Source organism: Oncorhynchus mykiss, chromosome 6 (assembly GCF_057628025.1).
Source record: "Oncorhynchus mykiss isolate SJ-2025 chromosome 6, ASM5762802v1, whole genome shotgun sequence".
Lineage (NCBI taxonomy): Eukaryota > Metazoa > Chordata > Actinopteri > Salmoniformes > Salmonidae > Oncorhynchus > Oncorhynchus mykiss.
In genome coordinates, this window is record NC_143027.1 from 76,478,948 (window position 1) to 76,502,063 (window position 23,116).

The window sequence follows — 23,116 nt, forward strand, 5'->3', positions numbered from 1 at the left end:
TGGATGCTATGTAGGTAGAATTTCTATAGCACATACTAGTCTTTACCACAGACAACATTGATAACAGCGTACCTACAGTGAACCATATCAACATGGTACCTTGAAATACTGATTTGCCCTGTAACAAAAACAACATATCTTCTTGTGTTTCCTATCCAGAATAATCCAGTTATCTTAGTCCATATGTCCAAGCCTTCCTCCAGCTACCTGACCTTTTTCTCAGGCTAAATCTTATCCGCCTTCAGGATTTCTACTCACTCATAATCTATTTGCGATGTCCTACAGATGTTTCATTGGCATGACATTTAACGAAAACCTAATGGTAAGATCAGCAATATGATTCATTTTAAGGTTGACTTTGACTGGATACTGTAGGATATAGTAGGTTATACCTCTGACGATATACATGTGAAGTGAATAAGTTCACTCACTCAGGGTCTCAGGCCCCATTTCTCTGTGGGCTAAAGAAATGACCTTCTGGACACAAGCTCCATTAAACAGCACTGACTGACTATGGCTTCTTCTCAAAAAAACATAAATATGTTCTGTGCAAAATAAACTTAGTTTAGTTCCCCATTGTTCATTGTCCACTAAAAGCCGTGTCTAATGGACTGCATTAAAGCTGATGAATCACCAGCTAGCTTCAAGTGTTGTCTCTAGCAGGGATTTTCTTTGTCATCTCCATGGTGACCTTTCCTTTTCTACCATTACTTGACAGAGAGAGAGAGAGAGAGAGAGAGAGAGAGAGAGAGAGAGAAGGAAAATTAAGTGCTGTGGATTCAAAGGGGCTAAACACCATTATCAGGTAGAGCATGCACTGCAGTATGTGAGGGATTCATAGTATGACACAACCACTTAGAAGCATTAGCTTCTGTTAACAGTTGTTTACTTATTCGTTGGTAGAAATTCCACGTACAATGAGTCAGAGTTTGTTCTGAATACCATCCTTACACCGTGCAGACCAAATAAAGATCAGACTCAGAAAAACAAAAATATATCTGTAAGGCAGAAACCTAACGCTTACATCTGTCTCCAACTCCTAGATAATACACGACAGCATTTGGGGTGTATACATACGCTTCCAGAATCACAAATAAGGGGGAAAACGCTGTATCTGACTTTACTTCAAATGAAAGTTGACCTCTCTTGACACACATCTGTTTTTTTTTGCGTTCAATCAACTGGCGATGTGAACAGGCCACTCCAAAGGAACCACTGTGACACTTCAGAACAGATGGCTTTGACAAGCAATTATGAATATCTGGGTGATTTCATAGTGAAATAAAGTCCCCATAAACAATCAGTAGATGTGATCCACACACACACACACACACACACACAGACACACAGACACACACACACACACACACACACACACACACACACACACACACACACACACACACACACACACACAGACACACAGACACACAGACACACACACACACACACACACACACACACACACACACACACACACACACACACACAGACACACAGACACACACACACACACAGACACACACACACACACACACACACACACACAATGTGGATTTGATCAGCCCTGCTCCCTGCAGTTACAAGGAGATCAGTGACATTCTTCAAGGCCAGAGAAAGATTAAAGATGCTCTCTGTCTGTCAGGGTTCTGATCATATATTCACAAACGAGGCCTGTGAAGAACACATCTTTAAAGAGTGGCTTGCAGGAAATAACATGAATACTTATTCTAATGACAGACCATTATACTAATCATAAACTCAGTAAAAAAAAGTATTCTCACTGTCAACTGTGTTTATTTTCAGCAAATTTAACATATAAATATAAACATTTATATTTATTTGTAAATATTTGTATGAACATAAGATTCAACAACTGAGACATAAACTGAACAAGTTCCACAGACATGTAACTAACATAAATAGAATAATGTGTCCCTGAACAAAGTGGGGGTCAAAATCAAAAGTACCAGTCAGTATCTGGTGTGGCCACCAGCTGCATTAAGTACTGCAATGCATCTCCTCCTCATGGACTGCACCAGATTTGCCTGTTCTTGCTGTGAGATGTTACCCCACTCTTCCACCAAGGTACCCGGACATTTCTGGGGGGAATGGCCCTAGCCCTCACCCTCCGATCCAACAAGTCCCAGACGTGCTCAATGGGATTGAGATCCGGGCTTTTCGCTGGCCATGGCAGAACGCTGACATTCCTGTCTTGCAGGAAATCACACACAGAACGAGCAATATGGCTGGTGGCATTGTCATGCTGGAGGGTCATGTCAGGATGAGCCTGCAGGATGGGTACCACATGAGGGAGGAGGATGTCTTCTCTGTAACTCACAGCGTTGAGATTGCTTGCAATGACAACAAGCTCAGTCCGATGATGCTGTGACACACCGCCCCAGACCATGAGAGACCCTCCCTCTCCAAATCAATCCCGCTCCAGAGTACAGGCCACGGTGTAACACTAATTCCTTCGACGATAAACGCGAATCCGACCATCACCCCTGGTGAGAAACAACTGCGACTCGTCAGTGAAGAGCACTTTTTGCCAGTCCTGTCTGGTCCAGCGACGGTGGGTTTGTGCCCATAGGCGACATTGTTGCCGGTGATGTCTGGTGAGGACCTGCCTTACAACAGGCCTAGAAGCCCTCAGTCCAGCCTCTCTCAGCCGATTGCAGACAGTCTGAGCACTGATGGAGGGATTGTGCGTTCCTGGTGAAACTCGGGTAGTTGTTGTTGCCATCCTGTACCTGTCCCGCGGGTGTGATCCTGTGCAGGTGTTGTTACACATGGTCTGCCACTGCGAGGATGATCAGCTGTCCGTCCTGTCTCCCTGTAGCTCTGTCTTAGGCGTCTCACAGTACGGACATTCCAATTTATTGCCCTGGCCACATCTGCAGTCCTCATGCCTTCTTGCAGCTTGCCTAAGGCACGTTCATGCAGATGAGCAGGGACATCTTTCCTTTGGTGTTTTTCAGAATCAGTAGCAAGGCCTCTTCAGTGTCCTAAGTTTTCATAACTGTGACCTCAATTGCCTACCGTCTGTAAGCTGTTCGTATCTTAACGACCCTTCCACAGGTGCATGTTCATTAATTGTTTATGGTTCATTGAACAAGCATGGGAAACAGTGTTTAAACCCTTTACAATGAAGATCTGTGAAGTTATTTGGATTTTTCCGAATTATCTTTGAAAGACAGGGTCCTGAAAAAGGGACGTTTCTTTTTTTGCTGAGTTTATAAATGGCCAATTACAAGAGGAGCAGATTACACCCAAGAGTAGTGTTCAAATGCCCTTTTTTTTTCATTTTAGACTGCCGGGCTAGCCTTTATTGGATGGCACATCTGTTTGAAAATGATGTTTGTAAACCTAATATTCACAATATTCCCTTATCAACAGCTAGACTTCTGAACCACTATGGTTTAGTGACATAATCATCCTCTATAATGTCTGTTTTAGTCATGAAGCATGTAGTATCTCTTTCTAATATACTACAATCATACGATCAACCATAACAACATCCACTGCTATGTGAAATTTGGCTCAAACCATAAAGATAAAAAAGCTAATGACATTGTGCAATGTGCATAATACAGAACACATGCCGAGGGCCATTTGTGCACAACTGCAAAGATATCCAGTCAGACTAGTTTCTATAGGACTTCATATTTCACTGGAAATACAATATGCACTTATGGCAGTGGAACATTGAAGATCAGGACATAAATTAATTTGACTTTCACCCAGGTTTTGCTTCAACGGGTGAGGCCTTGGATTCTCTAATAGCCAAACCCTGGCAGAGTGAGGAATTTAATATCTTATTCCCTTATGTATGTCTTTCAAGTAAAACATTTCCCTATCACTCTTCAATACATCTCTTTCTTAGGTATACACAGTGCACCATATCGCTTGTTTTGTAAAGCTACAGTACCATAGAATAGCTGCTAACTTAAAAACAGCCAATCAAATAAGAGTTGCTGTGTTTATAGATACACCTCCCAGAGGGGAATGGTGATGTCATATTGAATATGATGTAAAGAATTTGTTTTTCCTTTTTATTTTATTTTCATTTAATTTTCTTTTACAACAATTAAAGACAATGTCAGTCATGTGTCTTATTTCTCCTTAAAGCAACAGAGAGAGAAGTCATCCAAGGCCATTACAACATCAATGTCTCAATTCTGCTAAATGGCAGAGGAAAGATAATAGACATGTGTGCATGCATATTAATTAACTGATAATGAGAAGATAAGAACCCTTCTCTCTGCAGGTGTGGAACCACTAATCAATTGCCAGTGAAAATGGAGTAGAAATGTGTTTTGTTTTATCCCACATCTGAAATTAAAAAGCTATTTAGCACCACATTTTCTAACAAAGTGCTTTCCATTTATCTTCTCAAACACATTATTCAATCACAATTTCCATTTGTATAATGGTAATATTTTCATGTAATTTCCCGCTTCCTCTGTGATGGGTATTTGTGATATGGGCTTTGTGAAAAGGCTATTCCCTTCCAGCTCTATTCACTCGCTGGTAATACATTTACAACATATATTTCAGATTAAATGTCTTGAGTAAATGGACCAGGGCCTTGGATAGCCCACCAAATACGGATGGATCGCTTCTGCACCCTGGTGGTGACAAAACGAACTGCAGCTGCGTTTACATGCCACCTGGTGGCAAAAAAAGGCATTGCAGTATATAGTATTTGTATCTATGGGAACCATTTCCTTTATGGGTAATAACAAGCAGGCTGCTGTCTACCCAAACACAGAGCTGTAACAGCTTCCTGATGCAGTGTTATGTAGTGACGGAGCCTAGGACTGCTGGAGTGATCAGTAATATGCTGTACAGCTGCAACAAAAACTGCCTTCAAAGCCAACTGATTTGGCTGCTGTTTGGTTTAGCCTGTGGCAGGGCTGGAAGCTTTTAACTGCCACCTTAGAACAGACGTGTGTGATAGAGAGTGAGATAGAGATGGAGGTAAGAACAATAAATGACATTAAAAACAATAAAGGACATTAGTCAGATTGAATCTATACATTTACTACCATGTCTCATTGTTGTTACAATGACCATACTGGCACATTAACATGATATAAACATGGCACTGTGGACACTGAAGGTCCAGTTGAGAGATTGAGAGAGAGAGAGTGTTCTGGACCAGCAACAGTAGACAGAGTAAGGAACCTGTGGCTGGTAGGTCTACATCACAGAGCAGAGTGTTTGGCTCTACATCACAGAATGGAGCGGGGCGTGTGGCTGGTAGGTTACATCACAGAGTGGAGCGGAGCGTGTGGCTGGTAGGTTACATCACAGAGTGGAGCGGGATGTGTGGCTGGTCTGGTCCCAGATGACACAGGGGTTGATGGACAGTTGTGCAGCATTGCCTTCCTCTGCAGGCAGGTCCTCCACCTGCAGACAGGCCAATCTGTACACACACACACACACACGCACACACACAGAGAGAGAGAGAGACAGAGAGAGACCATCTCCTTCACCTGCAGACAGGCCAATCTGTACATACACACACACGCATGCAGAGATAGAGAGAGAGAGCGAGACCATCTCACTAGCTATACATCACATCTGGTCATGTCAAATAGCCACAGACAGACAGAGAAGTAATAGAGGTGATTGTATAATAGTGCTACCCAATGGGATAGTCATCATTTGTTCAACTTGTTTATAGCTTAATCATTAGAATAGCTAACTTCCATTTGATAGAATAAAGAAAGTAACCCAAAACATAATACAGATAATTGTATTTGCCCATATTTGGGTGATGAGATAGCATAAAAGTGTAACTGGCAGAATTACAGATATCTTACTTTGAGGAGTTTGGGTTAAGAAAGATGGAGGTCAGTCGCAGCTTGATATGCCTTCTGTTTCATCTTTCTCTTTCTCTGTAGTTTCTTTAGTCTCCTCAGCGGTGGCCTTACTGGTCGAGCTGGCCGACGCTGGTCTGGTCTCTGGCTTTTTAGAAGGGTCTACCACGACAGCATCCCTGCTGGTGTTACACCCCATGGTTCAGTCCAGTGGGAGACTGATTAAAACAGACGTCCTGTTGAGGTTGTTGGTTGTTGATGAAGTCTGAAAAGCATCTGAAGTTATTACCAAGCTGACCTTTACCTTAAAACCTCCAGGACTGTTGTGGAAGCAGGTCCCCCTGGTTTCCTGTGTAACCATAGAAATATAATCCCTAGAATGAACATTCCGATTCAAGTTAATGGGTCTGAGGGCCTTCCCCATTCTAGGGATTCTATTTTCTATAATGGCCTCTCAGGGGTTTAGTTGACAGGCCTTTGCTGATTGGTTCTTAGAGGATTATTGTGATTTGCTTGCCAAGCAACATCAGTTAAGAATGAACTTCCCATAGCGTGTCAGGACATAGTTACTGATAAACAGTATGGGTATTGTTACTCAATCACTAGGCCGTCATGGAAACCAATTTTCCCCACTATGAAAGTTAATGGCCATTTGTTCAGGTGTTTTTCAAAATATGCCAGTATGAAAATTAACAAAATAACAATTTTACAATATCAACATGAGACTAATATACCAAGACTGATATGTCACATGCTGTTTATGACCTTGTTTCTCTGAGTGCAAAAATATCCAACATGGAGCTATATTTATTTTCCACAGTGGCACTCACTATGTTGTGGTAATGTTGATGGTTGGGTAAGGAGATGTTTGAGTTTATTTTATTTTTACGGGGGCAGTACACATTCATCTATGTTTCAGTAAAAGTGACGGTTTTAGCCAGCCGGCTAATTTTCAACCGCAGTCCCTGGGCAGGTTATTAAAAACAATTACAATACAGACAATCAATGAGCAGTGAGCACACACAGAGCAACATAGGACAAGCAAGACATAGCCTACAGACAGAGCAACATAGGACAAGCAAGACATAGCCTACAGACAGAGCAACATATGACAAGCAAGACATAGCCTACAGACAGAGCAACATAGAACAAGCAAGACATAGCCTACAGACAGAGCAACATAGAACAAAAAGCAACAAGACAAATGTAAAAACAGAGTTGTGTTTATCCAACATCACAATACAAATAAGTAAATTATTGGTACCACAGATCAGTACAAATTCAACACTGGTAGAGAAAAAAACGTGCCAATTAAACAGAATATTATCTAACATATGGTCCTAACAGATACATTACGCTGTGTAATAATTAAAAATGATTATCTAACATACGGTCCTAACAGATACATGTATAATAATTTTAAAAGGCTCACCTATATGTCATATCTGTGTTTAATTTGTTTTAAATTAGTTATGATTTTTTTATTTTGAATACTGCACTGTTGGGTAGGGCTTGCAATTTAAGCATTTCACTGTACTTGTGAGGTGACAAATTAAACTTGAAAATTGAAACTAATAACATACAGTATGTTCCAGAGAACATTGTCTCCTCCCTCTCACCAAACACAAACTGTACACAATGCTCAGTACCAACACAAATCCTTTACTGCTTCCTTTGGATGAATATATGCTGTATACGATATGATATTTGATACAGAGCACTAGTTACCCTCAGATTATTACATTACCCTCATTATTATTATAACAAATCAGCTTTTCTAATCATGAACATTGCTTGCTAAGAGAACTTCGCTGAGTGATAATGATGCCAATTCTTTCGAACATTGTAGATCCACAGCATCCATTCTCCCATCATCAGTGCCTGTTGTCCATGTTCTTCCAATGAGTGTAGACCTGCAAGAAGTATGAAGCATGACGGTAAGTCAAAAAAAGTGAGATGTCATCAATGCGTCCCATTGTGTGCTGTTGCTTGGTGCTGTGCCTTGGCCCCGGTCTGGGCTTGTTGCTGGTTCTGGGCCCTCATCAGTGCCTGGTCGAAGTCCCTGAGCTTTCTCTGCAAGTTTGACGGTCTATCCTGACAGGGTCTCTTCGCAAGCGGCCCACTCTCCTCCTCACCGTCCTCCTGCAGCTGGGCTGCACAGCACTTCCTGGTGCGTGACTGAAATGTCTTCATCATGTCGCTGATCTCTCTCAGACTCTGTGGGATACAACGATTAGCAACACACATGACTAGATGTGTACGGTGTATTTACGATGACCAGGCCTTTTGCTTTTCACAGTTACTGAAGTTAAAATATGTGTAATGTTAGTTAGGCTTCAGACAGGAAGTATAGAAGAGGGTTAGTTAGGTAACCGTTAGCAGGGTTAGAGAGGTATGTCCAACCTCTGACCTTTGAGGGGCTTCTGCTGAAGATGTAGAGGACCCCAGTGCGGGGGGAGGGGTGTGTGCTGGGCTTGAGGGGGGAGATGTAGAGGGAATGGTGGTTGGAGGGGCGGAGTCTGCGCAAGGATCCAATACGCTGGCAGGGGTATGGCGAAAGGGGAGGGGTTTCAACCTGTGCATGGAAAAATAATCCGAATATGGTCAGAATCTCTGTTGGACAGTGATGATAGCGCTGGGCCTAGGAACAATGCACTGCATCTGTTCTAGGACTTCTCTTACTTATATTACAGGATCAGATGACCTGTAAGTACCCATGATGTTATATACCAGTTTGGACATATCTGAGACCCCTGGTAAAGTGTTTCCTATGTATTGTGTATGACGACTACTGACTCCATTAGGTAGTATATGAAAATGTCCCCTCACCCCGTCTATGGTCAGAGAGCTGGAGGTGTAGCGCAGGGCAAAGTCCTTCATCTGTTTGACATAGACGGTGTTGTAGAAATAGATGAGGTGTCCTCTCTCCTCCTGGTCCTGTCTACAGGGAGCTCTGCGTCCTGTACGATGGGTGGGAGGGCTCTGGTAAGTAAGCAAGCTACTGCTGGGGTCTACATCAACTGGAAAACAGAGCAGCATCAACATCAAAAATTATTTGTTAATTCATGCATATTATGATGCAAACATATCCATGTGAATGTATATATTTTTCTATTTGTCTAACTGTTTTCTCTGTTGGATCCTCCAGGAGAGTTTTGTGAGGTCTTGGTGTTTCTCCCTGAGATCAGAACACTTCTGAATACCTGACAGAAGGACAATACAGACTTCATGAACTACACAATAACAAACGAGTTGGATTTAACTCACACACACAAAAGCAAGCAAAACATTGATCTCCTTACACAGTTGCTTGCTTGAGGCTGAGTCTTGTAGCACTGCATGATGAGCTTGAAGGGCATATCCACTTTGGTTACCTGCATGAGCAACACACAGCATAAACATGGAAATGAGGTAATATATCACATTATAATCATCAATACACAGCTGAAGAGGTATAGAAGGCTGAATGCCTTGCTGTCGATCACCCAAGTCATAAAACCATCTGCGTTAAGGAAGTATAGCAAAAAGTTTAGAGGAAAAGCAAATAGTGCTACCTTGGCCATGACATAGATGGCACACATGAGTATTTGGTCCAGGTGTCGGTCTAGAATGAGGTCAGTGCAGTGGACCAAGGAGTGTTCAACGCAGGTCCAGATCTTCAGCCGCAGCGCCTCACAGATGTCCAGTTTAACACAGATGTCCCTCAGACGCATGCTCACCAGGTGGTAGACCTGAGACAGAGGGAAGGAGTATGGCCTTTGTCTTGTGGATCTTGTAACTAAATATCTAGGCTCATAGCATTCAGGCCAGCTCAGGTATGTAGAAATCTGAGTAAAGCCTACCTTGCGGAGGAACAGTGAGATGGAGCCCTTACTCTGGGTAGAGGGTAGAGGGTTCTGGGGCTGCTGGGTAGAGGTGCTGGAGACTTGCTGTGGAGGAATGGGCTGACCTACAACACTGAGGGTAAATGTGATGGCTCCCCGGTCGTTGGCAATTCCTGGGTGTGGAAGAGGTTTAATTGAACAAATAGCACTGGTTGTTGTGATATGTAAACAAGGTATATAACATGTTTATTATAAGAAGTATTACATTATGTCAGTATTCTATTAGGGTTGTCATTTCTATGGCCATATTGGGTTTCATCTGAGGGATAGTCTTTACTTCGAACTGGTATGGTGACTGACTGGCCATTGTTGGTGGTGACAGTGGCTGATGCCATGGTGACTGCAGTCTGTCCAGTAACAATGACAGAGGAGGACTGGGATGGGCTGACTGGTGTGGTAGGGCAAGCAGCCGTCTTTGAGCCAGCAGGGGGTGAGCTGTAGTGTTCATGGTGGGTAATTGGGGAGTTCAGGTCATTTCCATGGATCCCATTCACAAGGCTTGGGGTCAAGTGTGAAGGGTTGGGAGGGATCTTGGCCATCTTGTCTGTGTCCTCTGAGTATTGGGGGAGCATCACCTTGAACACACATAGAACCATCTGTTACCTTAAGTTTGGGATCATTTTGTTTCCTCTATTGAATAGAACGACAGCCGCCATGCTGCCATATTAGACCAACTTGTTTTGAGTGCGCCAGCGGTGTTGCTCTATATATTTTGAGAGGGTACACTGTATATTTTGCCCAGTTCACAAATAGGTGAATTTGAATCTTTGCTCACTGACCTGATGGTATGCAGGCAGCTGTCCCTGACCCTTAGCAGCTCTGATCTGGTCCCAGAGTGGTGAGTCTCTCCTCCAGGCCAGACTCTCCAGGACCTGCTCCTCTATATGGGTCAGATGCCTGACCACACCCAGCAGCAAGCCCTCCTCAGCCCGCAGCACCAGCTCTATCACCTGGCACACACCACACACAGTAGAGGGTTAAACAGCACCTAAATAGATCACTAAGATTACAGTACACGTGTTTGAACCCAGGACGTCTGTATGAACCAAAACTGTGTAAGCCCTCTGAGCCCAAGCCTAGGCATTAGCTTGAGGAGCTAACACAATGCTTCAGTTTTCAGGTAAGGTTACTTATCACGTGAAACCTCTTCCTTTACACAAAACCTATGCTACATTACAGTATGACATGTACTGCGGGTGTTTTGTGTAGATGTTACCTTGTAGAAGTCGTATGGCGCCAGGCTAAAGATGTCAATGACCAGGGGGAAGCTGCCTGGTGGCTGATGGGAGAAGATTACCATCTCCAGACAACAGGCCACTAGAGAGCGCTGGAACAGATCATGCTCCAGAATGCCCTGCCAAGAAACAAGTCATCAAGGACAACCTCTATACTATACATGTCTGTATAACATTTTGTCCTATATTTATATTGTATTTATTTATTTTAATCCCAGGCCTCTGTCCCAGCAGGAGGCCTTTTGCCTTTTGGTAGGCTGTCATTGTAAATAAGAATTTGTTCTTAACTGACTTGCTTAGGTTAAATAAAGGTTAAATAAATAATACATAAATAAAATACAACAGTGCCCCCAGAGGGAATGATAAAGTGAATGCTTAATGACACTAAACAGTGCAGTTCCATTCGTCCAGAGCAGAGGGCAGAGGACTCACTAAAATGTCTTTGGCTCCCAGCCTCTTCCTCTCCTGATTGATGACAGCCTCTAGAACCCTGTAGTACAAAGCCTCTGTCTGGCTGGAGAACTTCACTCCTCGCTCTACAAACAACAGGAAGTTACTGAAATGTCAATATATCAACACATGCATATACACAGACACAAACACACACACCTCTGTCTAGGCTGCAGTTCTCTTCCCATGGTTCCTGGTAGTGCTGGATGAAGGTGTGGTTCATGTCTCTCAGTCTAGTGGAGATGACCTCACTAGGGTTTCTGGCACAGGACCTAAACAAAATACACCTTAAAGAACCATACAGGCACTTTCCCACCCCCATAGACTACTGATAGATATTGCCCACCCATAGGTATAGATCTAGGATAAGTTTATCTTCCTCCAAATCATAACCAACTCCATAATGGGAAGAATGTGTAACATAGTAAAACAGCATGTGTTTTCTTACTCTTCTACAAACTCAACACTGACCATAGATCACAGTGTATTCTACCATAGGCTACAGGCCCAAATACATTTCCCCTGCGGCACATTACAGTCTACTACAGTTACGTATGAGGCCCACACAGACACATGCCCACCAGAGCTGACCTGAATGTTCTAGCCAGACTGTCACTGGGTACATGTCTCTGGGTTGCCATGACGACCTCCCGCCGCTCACAGCACCTCCGCTGGTAGAGTATAGCTCTGTGTCAGTCAGTGGAGTAGCAGTGGACACCTGTACATAATGCATACACCAGGCAGAGGTTTGAAAACCCTTTAGCGCGGTACATGAGACCGTATAAATAGGATCATCATTATACTTCCTTGCATGAGAAACATGTGAAACAATGGTTTAAATTTACAACACAAACCACACAGTAATGATATTAAGTCATCTCAGGGATAATTGGGCCCTAGTTAATGTGTGTGTGGGGAGGGAGCTAGTTATGAGATGACAACGATGATGAACTGCCAAAATACAAATATTTCCTGTTGAAGAGAAATATTCCGATTTATGAATCTGTTTCTCTGTTTGTCAAGCAGTTCTACAGTTCTACTGTGGAAGGATTCAGAGAGAGAGAGAGAGAGACCATATCCCATCCTGGAATATACAAGGTCTGAAGTCATCTGCCTTTGGGCTATAGAGCAGGAACCCAGACTTCACCACTATTAAATAAATCAAAACAGGAACATTTTACATCTGGTTAGAAATAAATAAAGAAATAACCTCAACAGATAAAAATGTTGTCCTATGTGCTACATACACTCTTAGAAAAAAATGTGCTATAGAACCTTAAAGGGTTTTTCGGCTGTCCCCATATGAGAACCCTTTTTGGTCCAGGTAAAACCTTTTTGGTTCAAGGTAGAAACATTTTAGATTCCATGTAGGACCCTTTCCAGAGAGGGCTCTACATAGAACCCAAAAGGGTTCTATGTGGAACCAAAAAGGGTTCCCCTACGGGAACAGCCGAAGAACCGTTTTGGAATGTACAGTACTGTATATCCCCGCACTAGAATCCCCCATACTTTAATAAAGACAGCTTCTCCATTCTAAAGGGGGAGCTCAATCATTTCCAGACCAAGGGACTTGTCCTAGTCTGTGGAAGCCTAAACACCAGAACTGGTCAAAACCTGACACACTCAGAACACAGAGGACAAAAACCTACCTGGAGGTGGCAGCATTCCCTCCCTAATATGCCCAACAACTACGACAAAACAACCAACAAAAACGGGTCCCACAATTCCTGCAGTTCTGTCGCACGCTGGGTCTGTACATAGTCAATGGTAGGCTTCGAGGGGACTCCTACGGTAGGTACACCTACAGCTCATGTCTTGGCAGCAGTACTGTAAACTACTTTATCACCGACCTCAACCCAGAGTCTCTCAGAGCGTTCACAGTCAGCCCACTGACACCCCTATCAGATCACAGCAAAATCACAGCCTACTTGAACAGAACAAAATTAAATAATGAGGCATCAAAGCCAAGTAAACTGCATACTATTAAAAGGAAAGTAGTGCAGAAACCTACCAGAAAACAATTAGCCAACAACAAATTCAATTCCTTTTAGACAATTTCCTGGACACAACGTTTCACTGCAAAGGGGAAGTTGTAAACGTAGCAGTAGAAAGCCTAAACACTAAACAAACAACAACATGAAGAGCTATCTATCCAAAATGGACATGCATGGATAAATTATTTCTCCAATCTGTTCTGGCACTATTACAAACAGCAAAAACAAATAATACAGTGCCTTCGGAAAGTATTCAGAACCCTTGACTTTTTCCACATTTCGTTAAGTTACAAAAATTAATCTAAAATTGATTTTTTTTAAAAGTATTATCCTCAGCAATCTACACACAATACCCCATAAGGACAAGGCAAAAACAGGTTTTTAGAAATGTTGGCAAATTTAGAAAATAAAAAAAAACAGAAATACCTTATTTAAATAAGTATTCAGACCCTTTGCAATGAGACTTGAAATTGAACTCAGGTGCATCCCGTTTCCATTGATCATCCTTGAGATGTTTCTATAACTTGATTGGAGTCCACCTTTGGGAAATTCAATTGATTGGACATGATTTGGAAAGGCACGCACCTGTCTATATAAGGTCCCACAGTTGACAGTGCATGTCAGAGCAAAAACCAAGCCATGAGGTCGAAGGAATTGCCCGTAGAGCTCCGAAACAGGATTGTGTCGAGGCACAGATCTGGGGAAGGGTACCAAAACATTTCAGCAGCATTGAAGGTCCCCAAGAACACAGTGGCCTCCATCATTCTCAAACGGAAAAAGTTTGTAACCACCAAGACTCTCCCTACAGCTGAGTCTAAGCACACAGCCAAGACAACGCAGAAGTGGCTTCGGGGAAAGTCTCTGAATGTCCTTGAGTGGCCCTGCCAGAGCCCGTACTTGAACCCGATCGAACATCTCTGGAGAGACCTGAAAACAGCTGTACAGCGACGCTCCCCATCCAACCTAATAGAGCTTGAGAGGATCTGCGGAGAAAAATAACCTCCCAAATACAGGTACATTTGATATTTAATTTGTATATAAAACAGTTTTTGCTTTGTTATTATGTGGTATTGTGTGTAGATTAATGGGGGGTGTAAAAAGTAATTGGGTCAGAATACTTTCCGAAGGCACTGTACATGATCATTAAAAAATCTTAGAGTGAGCTATTAAAGAGAACCAGAACCCACTGGATTCTCCAATTACACCGAATGAACAAAATACAAACCTCTCAACCTAAAAAGGCTTGTGGTGTTGATGGTATCCTAAATAAAATAATAAAATATACAGACCACAAATTCCAATTGTCTATATTTAATCTCTTTAACATCCTCCTCAGCTCTGGCGTTTTCCCTAATATTTGGAACCAATGACTAATCACCCAAATCCACAGAAGTGGAGACAAATTTGACACCAAGAACTACATTTTCTCAGTGAAAACAGTCCTGAGCAAATGTCAAATTAGCTTTTTACCAAATTACCGTACGACAGACCACGTATTCACCCTGCACACCCATTGGGACAAACAAACAAACAAAACAAAAGCAAAGTCTTCTCATGCTTTGTTGATTGCTTTTGACTCAATTTGGCATGAGGGTCTGCTATACAAATTGATCTAAAGCGGTGTTGGGGGGAAAAACATTAAATCCATGTGCACAAACAATGTGTACAAGTACAGTGGAAGTCGGAAGTTTCCAAACACTTAGGTTGGAGTCATTAAAACTTGTTTTTCCAACCACTCCACAAATGTCTTGTTAACAAACTATAGTTTTGGCAAGTCGGTTAGCACATCTACTTTGTGCATGACACAAGTAATTTTTCCAACAGTTGTTTACAGACAGATTATTTCACTTATAATTCACTGTATCACAACTCCAGTGGGTCAGAAGTTTACATACACAAAGTTGACTGTGCCTTTAAACAGCTTGGAAAATTCCAGAAAAGGATGTAATGGCTTTAGAAGCTTCTGATAGGCTAATTGACATCATTTGATGTATTTCAAGGCATACCTTCAAACTCAGTGCCTCTTTGCTTGACATCATGGGAAAATCAAAAGAAATCAGCCAAGACCTCAGAAAACAAATTGTAGACCTCCACAAGTCTGGTTCATTCTTGGGAGCAATTTCCAAATGCCTGAAGGTACCACGTTCATCTATACAAACAACGGTACGCAAGTATAAACACCATAGGACCACGCAGCTGTCATTCCGCTCAGGAAGGAGATGCATTCTGTCTCCTAGATATGAACGTACTTTGGTGCGAAAAGTGCAAATCAATCCCAGAACAACAACAAAGGACCTTGTGAAGATGCTGGAAACAGGAAACGGGTACAAAAGTATCTCTATCTACAGTAAAACGAGTCCTATATCAAGATAACCTTAAAGGCTGCACAGCAAGGAAGAAGCCACTGCTCCAAAACCACCATAAACAAGCCAGACTATGGTTTGCAACTGCACATGGGGACAAAGATCGTACTTTTTGGAGAAATGTCCTCTGGTCTGATGAAACAAAAATATAACTTTTTGGCCATAATGACCATAGTTATGTTTGGAGAAATAAGGGGGGTGCTTGCAAGCTGAAGAACACCATCCCAACCGTGTAGCACTGGGGTGGCAGCATCATGTTGTGGGGGTGCTTTGCTGCAGGAGGGACTGGTGTACTTCACAAAATAGATGGCATCATGAGAAAGGAAAATGATGTGGCTATATTGAAGCAACATCTCAAGACATCAGTTAAAGCTTGGTTGCAAGTGGGTCTTCCAAATGAACAATGACCCCAAGCATACTTCCAAAGTTGTGGCAAAATGGCTTAAGAACAACAAAGTCAAGGTATTGGAGTGGCCATCACAAAGCCCTGACCTCAATCCCATAGAAAATTTGTGGGCAGAACAGAAAAAGCGTGTGCGAGCAAAGAGGCCTACAAACCTGACTCAGTTACACCAGCTCTGTCTGGAGGAATGGGCCAAAATTCACCCAACTTATTATTATTCTGACATTTTACATTCTTAAAATAAAGTGGTGATCCTAACTGACCTTAGACAGGGAATATTTACCAGGATTAAATGTCAGGACTTGTGAGAAACTAAGGTTAAGGTGTATGTAAACTTCTGACTTCAACTGTATGCATCTAAAATTGGTAACAATTTGTTTTTGCCCCACCCTCTTCAACATTTATACCAACAAATTGGTGAGGGCTCAGTCGGCAGGTAGCCTAGTGGTTATTGCATTGGACTAGTAACCGAAAGGTAAGATAATTATAATAATTAAGCAGCACCTAGATCTTCTGCAGATTCTGTCAGACTTGGGCCCTGATAGTTCATCTCAGTAAGGCAAAAATAATGGTGTTCCAAAAAAGGTCCAGTTTCCAGCACTACAAATACAAATTCCACCTAGACACTGTTGCCCTAGATCACACAAAACAATATACCTACCTTGGCCTACACACCAGCACCACAGAAGCCCTCTATGGTTGTGAGGTCTTGGGTCCTCTCACAAACAAATAATTCACTAACCCCAAATTGAGAATCCAAGCAGAATTATGAAAAAATGTGTACAATGTAAAACTGCAAATAATGCATTCAGAGCAGAATTGGGACCATTCCTGCTAATTAGAGCAATTAACTTCCACAAACAACCACCTAAAAGGAAGTGATTCTCAAACCTTCCATTACAATGCCCTCACCTACAGAGAGATGAACCTGGAGAAGAGTCCCTTCAGCCAGCTGGTACTGGGACTCTGTTCACAACAGGACAGCAACACAATTAGACCCAACCAAATCATGAGAAAACGAAAATATAATTACTTGACACATTGGAAAGAATCAACAAAAAACTGAGCAAACAGTAGCAGAATACCTGACCACTGTGACTGACCCAACATTAAGAAAAGCTCTGACTATGTACAGACTCAGTGAGCATGGCTTTGCTATCGAGAGGTCACCATCGGCACACATGGCTCTCAAGAAAAGACAGGCTATGTGCACTGTCATTACGTTGGCCTGGGGGTAGGTTTATGAAAGTCATAAATACCTCTACCCCCCTTTTTCCTCTCTCTACCCTACTGATGTTACATTTGCAAAACCCTTGGTTAACATAGAGATTCTGGGAACATCAGAAGGTGGGGGGAAATGAACTATATTCTGGTAATCCGACCAATTGAACATATGCGGTGGTACTTAATGAATATGATGTCAGTTCGGTTATCATCTGAGACATTCTCATCAATGATAAGATGACATAAACTCTACAGTGGAAAGTCTACACATCAGAGTTATCGGATTCACATGGAATTGTTGTTCAATTTAAATGTTTGAATATGAAATTATTCGTGATGGGATGAAATGTGATTTTAGCTTCTAAAATGTGAGATTTGGGTTTGCTCAATCAGTGGCCCGCCCCTGTGAAGGGACATGGGCTATAAAACTTTTCAAACACGCCCTCCTCTCCCTTCCTATATAAAGCCTTGACGACAATATAACCTCCTGTTCCGAGGACGTGAGGACGACGGTCCGATGTCAGAATGGTTCAGATAATAACTACAGAACGAAGCCAACATCAGCGTGAGCTTTGGTTGCGAATGGTATGAACTTTGAACTCTTATTCACTACAGAAGTGATACCTCCTAGCCGTTGAGTTAGCAACAGCCGCTGCAAACAAGGGTTAGGAAGGAACAGACAGAGTATCCCTTCTGTCACACAACAACGTCACTACAAGGTATCCAGTTGACATTCTTCAAAGGACAAAGGACTCGGTTGGGCAACACGGCCTTCCATCTACCACCACCCTACCGAAGCGCAGCTCAGAGTAAATATTTATTGCATTTTCCTTTTCCAAATGGGCGGTCATTTAGAATGCATAAAATACTGTATTTACGATAGCACAGCTTCGCCCTTTGTTCCTCAGTCTTCCCGCTCTTTCACTCAAACCCAGCCCTTTTCTTGTGTGTAACAAGCTGTCATATCTGTTCCGCCCGCTAGGGACGTTGTCCTTTATGACGTAATTTTTCATCAAGTTATGATTTAATTATGTGTATGTGTAATTCTGTGTGATTAGTTAGGTATTTAGTAAATAAATAATTAAACCCAATTTTGTATTGCTGATTCAACTTGTTAGCCGGGGGTTCGTGCAGATAAACAAGAATTTACAACTTTCAGATGAGACTGAATTAAGATGACGATTACTATTGATTGCTATTGATGTAAAATATTACTAGGTCTTTAAGAGTTTATTCGGAAGATAACAGCTCTATAAATATTATTTTGTGATGCCCTGACTCTCTAGTTAATTACATTTACATGATTAGCTAATCAGGTAATATTAATTACGGAGAAATGATTTTATAGAATAGCATGTCATATCACTTAATCCGGCATAGCCAAAGACACGACAGCACACTGCCCACAAAATGAGATGGAAACCAAGCTGCACTTCCTAACCTCCTGCCAAATGTATGACCATATTGGAGATACATACAGAGCATTCAGAAAGTATTCATACCCCTTGACCTATTCCACATGATGTGTTACAACCGGAAATGTTTGATGTGTTGCAACCTGAATTCATGGATTAAATTGATTTACACACAATACCCCATAATGAAAACATGTTTTTAGAAACGTTTGCTAATTTATTGAAAATTAAATACAAAAATATCTCAATTACATAAGTATTCACACACCTGAGTCAATGCATGTTAGAATCACCTTTGGCAGCGATTACGAGCTGTGAGTCTTTCTGGGAAATTTTCCACATGTGGATTGTACAATATTTGCACATTATTATAAAAAAAAATATTCAAGCTCTGTCAAGTTGGTTGATCATGGCTAGACCGCCATCTTCAAGTCTTGCCATAGATCTTCACAGGCCACATTTAATGTTGTCTTGGTAAGCAACTCCAGTGTATATTTGGCCTTGTGTTTTAGGTTATTTTCCTGCTGAGAGGTGAATTTGTCTCCCTTTGTCTGGTGGAAAGTAGACTGAACCAGGTTTTCCTCTAGGATTTTGCCTGTGCTTAACTTTATTCCATTCCATTTTACTCTACAAAACTCCCCAGTCCTTGCCGATGACAAGCATACCCATAACATGATGCACCCACCACCATGCTTGAAAATATGAAGGTGGTACTCAGTGATGTGTTGTGCTGGATTTGCCCCAAACATAATATTCAGAACATAAAGTGAATTTCTTTGCCACGTTTTGCAGTTTTACTTTAGTGCCTTGCTGCAAACTGGATGTATGTTTTGGAATATTTTTTTTTCTATACAGGCTTCCTTCTTATCACTCTGTCCTTTAGGTTAATATTATAAAGTAACTACAATGTTGTTGATCCATCCTCAGTTTTCTCCTATCACAGCCATTAAACTCTAACGGTTTTAAAGTCACCATTGGCCTCATGGTTAAATCCCTGAGCGGTGTCCTTCCTCTCCTGCAACTGAGCTAGGAGGGATGCCTGTATCTTTGTCGTGACTGGGTGTATTGATAAAAAGTGTAATTAATAACCATGCTCAAAGAGATATTTAATTTCTGCTTTTTTTATTTGACCCATTTACCAATAGGTGCCCTTCTTTGCATTGGAAAACCTCCCTGTTCTTTGTGGTTCAATCAGTGTTTGAAATTCACTGCTTGACTGAGGGACCTTACAGATAATTGTACAGTATGGTTCGGTTACAGAGATGAGGTAGTCATTCAGAAGGTAGTCGTTCATGTTAAACACTATTATTGCACACGGAGTCTGTGTAACTTATTATGTGACTTGTTAAGCACATGTTTGCTCCTGAACTTATTTAGGCTTGCCATAACAAAGGGGTTGAACACTTACTGACTAAAGACATTTCAGCTTTTCATTTTTAATTAATTTGCAAACATTTCTAAAAACATAATTCCACTTTGACATTATAGGGTATTGTGCGTTGGCCAGTGAAACAAAATCTAAATTTATTCCAAATACAAATGCAGGCTGTCACGCAACAAAGTGCGGAAAGGTCAAGGGGTGTGAATATTTTCTGAAGGCACTATATTTCCCTCAGATTACAGCCCCACAAGGGGTGTGAATATTTTCTGAAGGCACTATATTTCCCTCAGATTACAGCCCCACAAGGGGTGTGAATATTTTCTGAAGGCACTATATTTCCCTCAGATTACAGCCCCACAAGGGGTGTGAATATTTTCTGAAGGCACTATATTTCCCTCAGATTGCAGCCCCACAAGGGGTGTGAATATTTTCTGAAGGCACTATATTTCCCTCAGATTACAGCCCCACAAAGATTTTGAAAACCAATCCAATCTCCCATATCCATTAGGTGAAATACAACAGTATGCCAACACAACAGCAAGATTTGTGATCTGGAGCACAAACACCATTGTAAATACAACTGATATTTATCTGCTTATTTATATTACCTTTCATACCTCAACTATTTGCATTGTTACATAGCACTGTACATAGCCAGCAATATAACATTTGAAATGTCTATATTCTTTTAAAACTTTTGTGGGCATAATGTTTATTATTAATTTCTGATTGTTTATTTCCCTTTCCATTTTGTTTGTCTATTTCACTTGCTTAGGCAATGTAAACATATTTCCCATGCCAATAATCACCTTTGAATTTATTTTAAATTGAGGGAGTAAAATAGAGATTGTGCTGATTCAATGGTAACTCAGTCTCCTCTCCACAGCGATAATCATTTGCACGTGTTCTCCATTTCTTTACAATGCCAAGTTACTATCACAGACTGTGTGAGTGTGTGGTGCACAGATGCTGCCTGGGGTAGAGGATCTGTCTCTCTGAGTGTGTGAAAATGAAGAAGTTAAACTGTGGTTTTGAATATAAACCAGATAAGTCAGTGAGTGGGGAGGTGGATGCTGATTCCAAACATGTTGTGTACTATATCTGAGGAATCATTCAAGTTATAAGTCCACGCTGGGTGTGGTTATCAGGAAGGTATTTGAGGATGATGCTAGCAATGACTGTCGTTATGGGTTGCAGGTGATAATCAGTTTTACTTTGTCCACACTAAGGAGTATCACTTTGGGTAGAGACCAACACAGGGAGAGAGACAGAGAGGGAGCGAGGGAGAGCAACAGAGAGGTAGAGAGAGAAAGAGCAACACAGAGAGAAATAGAGGGCTACAATATAAGATGTAAGGTTATACCAGGTGAAGTTCTCGATATTCTGACGTGATTCATAACTGTACACCTGTAAATTACAGCCAGAGCCAGGCTGAGGCTGGACAGGCCAATGTTGAACCACATCAATTCCTGTGTTCTGTCAGAGTCAAACCTGTACACTGTGTTCCTGGGCACTGTCACACAGTACACCGCTGTCACACAGTACACCGCTGTCATTGAATCTAATAATACCTTCCATTCATTCCCTACGAGCAACCGTACTGTTCCAACCCCAGACACTGGCCAACAGGCCTGGGTTCAAATACTATTTGAAATCTTTCAAACACTTTAGCTGGGCTTGATTGAGCTTGCTTTGCGCAACTGAACCAATAGAATAGTCGTATAAGTGCAAACCCTGCTCACATGGCATTACAGGCTTCTTCTAAAGCAAACGCTAAAAGTATTTGAAAGATTTCAGATAGCATTTGAATCCAGATTTGCTGGCCAACCTATCCCTCTCTCACTCTGCAGTATTGGGACGAAGCCTTGGTTGGCTTGGCTCTACTCCATCCACTACCAGGAAAATGGATTTAGCTCACCTCCCACTGAGTCAATTCAACCTTCCTATCTGTTCTGTGGAAGTTGATGGTTATAGTAAGGCTTTAACTCTGTCACTGTAACATCCCTCCTGAGAGCAAGCTACAGTCATACGGGAGAGGTAGCTACTATGAGCCATGTGCTGGGTACTAATATTACTATGCATATGCTCTCACCCATGTGGGCTACACACCGGATGTGGGCTAGTGGCCCACCAACTGACAACATGCGTCACCAGCTGCCAACTCCTTCAGAATCAGTTTGTCATCTTACCCACCACCACCACGCCTCTCTCTGTTCCCATGTTGGCTCTCTGTCACACTGCAATATCTTTAGAACTGACTAACTGCAGCGTCAGTGACAACCTCCAGAATACTTTTACTTTCTACAGGGGAACACACATCGTTCAAAATACATATACAACTAAAGTGCTTTGCATCCATTTCAGAGAAATGGAACAGAACAATGTTGCATTTTATCTTGGCAATCTAACAACCCCTACCAGCCACAAATCATACATGATCATCATCCATCATAACATCAGTTAGACACACATCAACCCAGGACAAACAACATCCTGTGACATGTTATTTCTTGTAGTGTTACAGAGACAAAGAGAGACAAAAGAGCTGCAGTGATGCAACAAGCTACTTACAGAGGCTCGTGAGAAGGATCTGATTCTGTTTTGTAGAGGCTTGGAGACACACTGCCTCTCTGCTTCTCTTTCTGTGGGACTAGCCAGGCTGAACAGCTGTGGGTGTGTGGGTGAGCATCAGAGCAGCACAGAGCAGCGAGCGCTACTATAAGTCTACAGGCAGGCAGCAGCAGGCTGCAGTGCACTGAGACAGAGAGGAAGCTGAAGCTCTGGCTCAGCCCATTGGCTCACAGCTCACAACAGACAAGCCCCAACTTGTCATCTGCAATGGGTTGCTATGATTAGAGGCCTGAGGGCTGAGACTCACAGAACAACAAGCGCCCCCTGGGGTGGAGTAGGAACATAATAGGGCATAAAGGAAGCAGAAG

General features: G+C 42.0%; 1 protein-coding gene across 4 annotated transcripts; it reads right to left on the minus strand.

Annotated features, from left to right (window-relative positions):
• Positions 1-1,784: 1,784 nt before the first annotated feature.
• Positions 1,785-22,986, minus strand: LOC110526606 (retinoblastoma-like protein 2). 4 transcript variants are annotated; one of them, XM_021607712.3, is made up of 15 exons: positions 22,749-22,986; positions 11,989-12,115; positions 11,557-11,669; positions 11,380-11,483; positions 10,929-11,066; positions 10,492-10,662; positions 9,990-10,287; positions 9,671-9,825; positions 9,383-9,559; positions 9,131-9,202; positions 8,953-9,031; positions 8,658-8,848; positions 8,239-8,403; positions 5,832-8,045; positions 1,785-5,517 (listed from the first exon to the last, which is right to left on the minus strand). In XM_021607712.3, exons 2-14 carry the CDS (start codon positions 12,036-12,038, stop codon positions 7,791-7,793), a joined length of 1,968 nt encoding a protein of 655 aa, XP_021463387.3. In that variant the 5' UTR covers positions 12,039-12,115; positions 22,749-22,986; the 3' UTR covers positions 1,785-5,517; positions 5,832-7,790. The 4 variants fall into 4 exon arrangements, with proteins under 4 accessions (XP_021463387.3, XP_021463388.3, XP_090095030.1 ...); XM_021607713.3 differs by having other exon boundaries at positions 8,658-8,788; positions 22,749-22,959; XM_090238904.1 differs by having other exon boundaries at positions 10,013-10,287; positions 22,749-22,905.
• Between the last annotated feature and the right edge of the window lie 130 nt (positions 22,987-23,116).